The sequence below is a fragment of the Mirounga angustirostris genome, unplaced genomic scaffold, assembly GCF_029215605.1.
Source record: "Mirounga angustirostris isolate CCGP_5_RB_7025 unplaced genomic scaffold, mMirAng1.0.hap1 SCAF_4, whole genome shotgun sequence".
Taxonomy (NCBI): domain Eukaryota; kingdom Metazoa; phylum Chordata; class Mammalia; order Carnivora; family Phocidae; genus Mirounga; species Mirounga angustirostris.
Window position 1 is genome coordinate 29,795,134 of NW_026991712.1, and position 6,000 is coordinate 29,801,133.

General features: G+C 33.8%; 1 protein-coding gene across 1 annotated transcript in view; it reads left to right on the forward strand.

Annotated features, from left to right (window-relative positions):
* EIF3E (eukaryotic translation initiation factor 3 subunit E) overlaps positions 1-3,220 on the forward strand; it is a 49,976-nt gene extending 46,756 nt beyond the window's left edge. The window contains exons 11-13 of the mRNA XM_045896048.3: positions 1,550-1,652; positions 1,940-2,074; positions 3,032-3,220. Of these exons, the coding sequence (XP_045752004.1) occupies positions 1,550-1,652; positions 1,940-2,074; positions 3,032-3,070 (277 nt within the window). The 3' untranslated portion in view covers positions 3,071-3,220. The remainder of the gene's footprint in view (positions 1-1,549; positions 1,653-1,939; positions 2,075-3,031) is intronic.
* The last annotated feature ends 2,780 nt before the right edge of the window (positions 3,221-6,000 follow it).

The window sequence follows — 6,000 nt, forward strand, 5'->3', positions numbered from 1 at the left end:
ATGAGTATATTTTGGAAAATCTGTTACTTACTTTTAGAGTTGAGCTTTAGGTAAGAGTATCAGATATTTGCTAACTATAGCAGTGCAGAGACAATGAAATTTACACATTTCTAAACTAAGTCAGGCACCAGCAGGAAACACCAGCTGTGGGAATTTTTACCAGTCAAAAAAAAATGCCTTCTTGTTTAAGTAAATTGACACAATTCCCTATTTTTAGTAGCTTAAATAAAAGGAGGGTTAGTAGAGAACAGTGATAAAGAGAATAAAATGAAATCCATGAAACTGAAATAATAGTCATGGATTAATTGTTCTTTATTTTAGCTGAGAAAGTGTGCTTAGAACAAAATAGATTGCAAAAACACAGAGAACAAAATTGTGACACATAAATCCAGGGAGTTTTATGGTTGAGTTGGTTCATATTCATCATCAAGATATTTTTAACTCCAGGCATGTTTTAAGGATAAATTTTAAATGATTATGTTTTTATAGATTTAGTTTGTAACTATTTTATTGATGACCTAACTTAATTTTTACATTTTGAATGAAATTCTATTAACTCTTTTTCAGTAAATATATAAAATAGGAATAGCACAGATATTATTCTCATAAGGAATTACATAATTATGTGATTGCCAGTGTCTTGACTATATTTTAAAACCAGGAAGGCTATCAGATCAGGAATTTTAGTTTATAATATTCTAAGGAAAGATTCTATTATTGGTATTCTACTTCTCTTCATCAAACGAGTGATAACATTAGAGGGCCTGGCAAGTGTATAATGTCTTCAATGAAGAGAGGTGAAAAGAGAACAGTTAATGTTTTAAACACCCATATATGCATACATGTATACTGTGTACTCTTAAATATTATACATGCATACTCTTCCATCAGCTGGGTGATGTATTTACCTACTACCAAGGGGTGCTTTTGTTAGTTCTGATTAATTAAGCCCTGTAATGCCTCTTTTTCAACCCAGTCATCTCCCTTGCTCCTTTCCCTCTCCCCCTCTCTCTCATTCTGTATATATGTGTGTCTTTCTCTTTCCTCTGAAATCCAGTGGCCACTTAGGTTATATAATATGCAATTCCCAGAGTGCCCTCAGAGTTTACAACACAAACATGCACACTAATGTTAAGGTTTGGTTATTTCATTATATTATACTTATTACTGATGTTCCTTGTAGTAGATTTAATTTGTGTAATCATTATGCATCATAAAACCTTTTTCTCCCTTAGATTGTTATTAATTGAGCACCTGCTAAGTGTAAGGTACTATTCTAGAGGCCAGAGTTTCTATAAATGTGAAATGTGGTCCCCTCTCCTCTGTTACTGGTTGGTGAAATGGGATAGGTCATGCACAGTACAAGATAATAGCACAAATATGAACAGTGCAGTTACTGAGTCATAGTATTTAAAAGAAGGTATTTTTTATCCAAAAATACCATATCCACAAATATCTGAAAGTCTCTGTGCAGAGTGTGGTTCAAAGATTGTGTGTATGAAACTAAGTGTTTAGACTCCATTAACATTGTTTTTACTTTTTTCATTAGCATGTTGGCAGACAAACTGAACATGACTCCAGAAGAAGCTGAAAGGTGGATTGTAAATTTGATTAGAAATGCAAGGCTGGATGCCAAGATTGATTCCAAATTAGTGAGTATTAAATTAGTTATGCTATATCTGTAAATTGCTGACTACTTTAATACTTTTTTGAGAACTTTTCACTAGGACATTTTATTCTGTTCTGTTAAGAATTTTTCCTTTGCGTTAAAGCTACAGCAGTCACCTTTTGTTGTTGTTGCTGGATGAATATTGTCATCTCTGTACAGTGCATGACAATGTGTGCAGCAGTCATGTAGTGTTGTGATGTCATGCTCATGACCTACCTGGGAAACCCAGTTGTGATATTACAGGATCAATTTCCCTCGGTCTCATTTTAGGGTCATGTGGTTATGGGTAACAATGCAGTTTCACCCTATCAGCAAGTGATTGAAAAGACCAAAAGCCTTTCGTTTAGAAGCCAGATGTTGGCCATGAATATTGAGAAGAAACTTAATCAGAATAGTAGGTCAGAGGTAAGAACCACACATTTTCTGTTTTGTCTGGAATTTAGCAATAATGTAACATAATTATTACTGGACTTCATTTGAGAACATTCTGATATATTGGTTATATCTGATTTTGTATTTCTAACTGGGGGTGCAAACATTTTTTTAAAGATACATTACTAAACTGACAAGAATTTTTCTTAGATATATGTGTTAGCTAAGGAAACTGAAAAAATAGTGTTCTTTTTAAATCTGAAGAAATACTTCTATAAAAATGTTGGTCTTATTATCTATTAGTGTTGATCTTTAAAAACTTGATTTTATCTGATACTCATATTTAACTGTGTCAAAAAAATATATCCCCCCCCCCTTTTGGTAGAGATTGTGCATATTAGATATTAAAGGAACTTGAATGGCCTTGTAATTTTGGAATCCCAAATGAGCTTTAATGCTTTTTAGCCATTATGATGATGTGTAACTGGAGGATAGGAAGTTTTTATTTTTAGGAAGCACAGCTGCTTCCTGAAATAGATGGACATTCAGAGACCTCATGTGATTGAAGTTTTAGCAAAAGGTTTGTGTCCTTTGAATAGTTCTTCAATTTTAAAAGAGAGGAAGAATTGGGAAATTATGCTTATGCCTTTTCCAGCCAACTCAGAATAACTCAACCTAAAACAACTTTTATATAATGTTCTTTTCTGTATGCTTGAGGATCAATTTGTATTGACTTTTGTTACAGTATTGGTGATACTGTCATTGTTACACTTTATAATTGGTCAAAAACTGGTTTAGATGGTATTTTGATGTGTGTTTTTTTGTTCTAAGTGGCACAATGGACATTTAGAAATATGGAGGTTGTTAAAATCTTCGAGAGTGGTTTGGGCTGGAGGACTAAAAGGAAATGCTAGTATCACTTTTTTCTAAGTTAACTTTTTCAGAAAGTACTTTCTTCTCACCTTGTCCATCTCTCTTTGTATGTTTTAGGCTCCTAACTGGGCAACTCAGGACTCTGGCTTCTACTGAAGAACTATATAAAGACAAGATGAAAAAACTATAAAATAAAGATGAAATAATAAAACCATTATATAAAGGGTGACCTACATTTTAGGAACAATTAACATATTGAGTATAAATTTTGGGGAATTTGAATAAAATTGGCTGTGTTTCATTTTATCTTGTTGTGAATTTCCTTGTATATCCAAGTGTGTGTTTTTTTTAACTTTTCATTTTGGAAGAGTAGATTCACAGGAAGTTGCAAAAATAGTAGAGAGAGGTGTCATGAACTAGTTTACCCTAGTTTTTCATCTGTGTTACTATAATACATTCTCACAACCAGGATATAGACATAGGGACAATGTGTGCAAATACCTCTGTGCCATTTTATCACTTGTGTAGATTTGTGTAGCCTTCAGTACAGTCAAGATAAGGAACTATCTTCTTTTCTTCTTTATGCTACATGAAGGTCATGTGCTCACATCCTGTCACTCTGTGAACATCACTACTACCTGAACAATAGACATTTTATGGGGGAAATGATTTTTTCTGTTACTATACTTCTGCACTAGTAGGTTGGTTCAGTAGTAAATATGTGAGACCTTTTGTTCAGAAAAAAAAATAAATAACTATCATCATTATGAACTTCTCCTTGTGCTCCTCCCCCTGTGGTCATACCTACCTCTACCAGCTTTAAACCCTGGCCACCACTCATCTGTCCTCCATCTCTGTAATTTGTCATCAGTAGAGTATTCTAGAAATGGAATTCTACAACATGACTATTTGAGTTTAACTTTTTCTACTCATTATAAAGCCCTTGAGATCTATCCAAGTTCTTATATATATCAGTAGTTTTTTCCCATTTATTGCTAAGTCTTATTCCTTGGTATTGATGTACCACATTGTTTAACCATGTACCTTTAAGGATATTATGGTTGTTTCCAGTTTGGGGCTATTACAAATAAAGCTGTTGTTTCTTAACTTTTTAAAGAGGCTCCTTGTCACTCACTGGGCAGGTACAGAGACTAAAAAAGAGTATAAGCTGAATTTTATAAATGACTTCTTGAATATTGCACACACGCATGCACACATGCACACGGTTTACTGGATACCCAAGATCTTTAAATATATAAAGCTCTGGTTGGGTCTCCTTTACACAGAAGTGGTTTGATTGTCGCTTTGGTTGTTGAACTAAAACCTAGTCAGACAACAGACATTTCTGTTTCTGCACTCAAAGACTGGTGCAAGGATAGGAGATACATGCATATTGGGTTTTTATTTGGCATCTGATCAGGTCACCTTCAACCTGCAGTTAAGTTTAGAGAATATAGGCCAGATTTGGTCCATGTACTGTGGTTTCAGATCCCTGGATTATGGTATTGGTTCTTCTAAACTAGCCCAGAGGTGCTGAAGTAAAGGGAGGGTTGCTGGTTTAGGGTAAGCCAAATGCTAATTTTTTATTCCTCTCTAGCCAGTGTTGTGAAAATGCCAACTTTAAAGGCTCATCTGTAGTACAAAATGGTCAAGGTTCATAGAGGAAGTACCAAAAAGGGGCATATCAGTAACTAGATCAGAACAGGTCCATCTTACCTTGAGTGCAAGAGCTAATTCCATGAATCAGAAGTACAGATCTATAAGAAATAGTTACACAAAACTAGATAAAATTACCTGTTACTCAAGCTATACAGAAATGGGAAGTATGTTAAGCTGCCTGTTTCCCTCCCCACCAGTGATCCAAAGGCAAAAAGTTCTTAGAGGCATCATTAATGACTTTTTATCTTAAGACTATTGTTCAGCCAAACCACATTAATGGCAAGGATTTCTAGGTGATTACATAGCACTTAAAAGCAAGTCTAACAGTTATTTAATGTGCTTTAGTGGACCAGTAAAAAAAACCCAAGGAGGAAAGATAGGAAGCTAATATTATGCATTTACTATGTGTCAAGCATTTTCACATTTATGTATCTAGAGAATTTTAAGAAGGAAAGCTAACATTTGAATGCCTCATTTTGCCTGGAAACACTGAAATTTGGGTATTAATATTTGCATATTATTGATGAAGAAACAGATGGTTACTCTAGGTCCTACCTGATAAACGTTAAAGCAATGAATTGAAAACAGGCTTTTTCAATTACATCACTGCTCTTTACAACATTATTGCCTTAAATTTACAAAGGGTTAAGTGGTATATGGTTAGTAGGTTGTAAAGGAGGATCTTGAGCCACAAAACTATTCAAGTCTCTTGGCACCTTTATCTTCAAATTAGAGTAAAAGATTCTCTATTTTTTTCTACCAGTATAATCATTGGATACTAGTGACCCCACCAAAAAAAAAATCTATTTGGAACAGACAAAATTCTTTGATGAACATCTCTTTGATTTTTTTCTATTTACGGTTTGCTCCTTCAAGGTTATCCATTATATGAATAATTAATGTTCACTTTTCCTACCACTTTTTACTTTTCACATATTGCTGCCCTTTGAACTTGAAAGATGATGCCACTATAGATTACTAGTATCAATCAGAAAAAAAAACTATAATGGCTATTTTTACACATTATCTACACTTGGCCATTGTTAAAGTGCATTTTTGAAATTTGCATAAAAACAAATTACCTGGTTCTGGATTTAATCATAACTTTTGATAACAGGTAAACTGTCCCAGTAAGATGTTGAGCACAAATTATGTAGTGATTAATTTTTTTTTGTGCTCTTTTGTTTCCATTCAATAAATAGATCCCCCTATGTGTCAGCAACATTTACAGGCACTGGGAACACAGTGCAGTACAAGAGTTCACAAGGCTTACATTAAGTAAATAGTTTCTTGTGTATTTTTTAAAAAGTTTCTATGCATTCACAAGCATGTCTTTATGCTTTTTAAAATACAAAATATAAAAAAATACAGAAAAGTTGAAAGAAAAACCAATGATCATTTACCCAATATTCCTACTTGCTACTCAC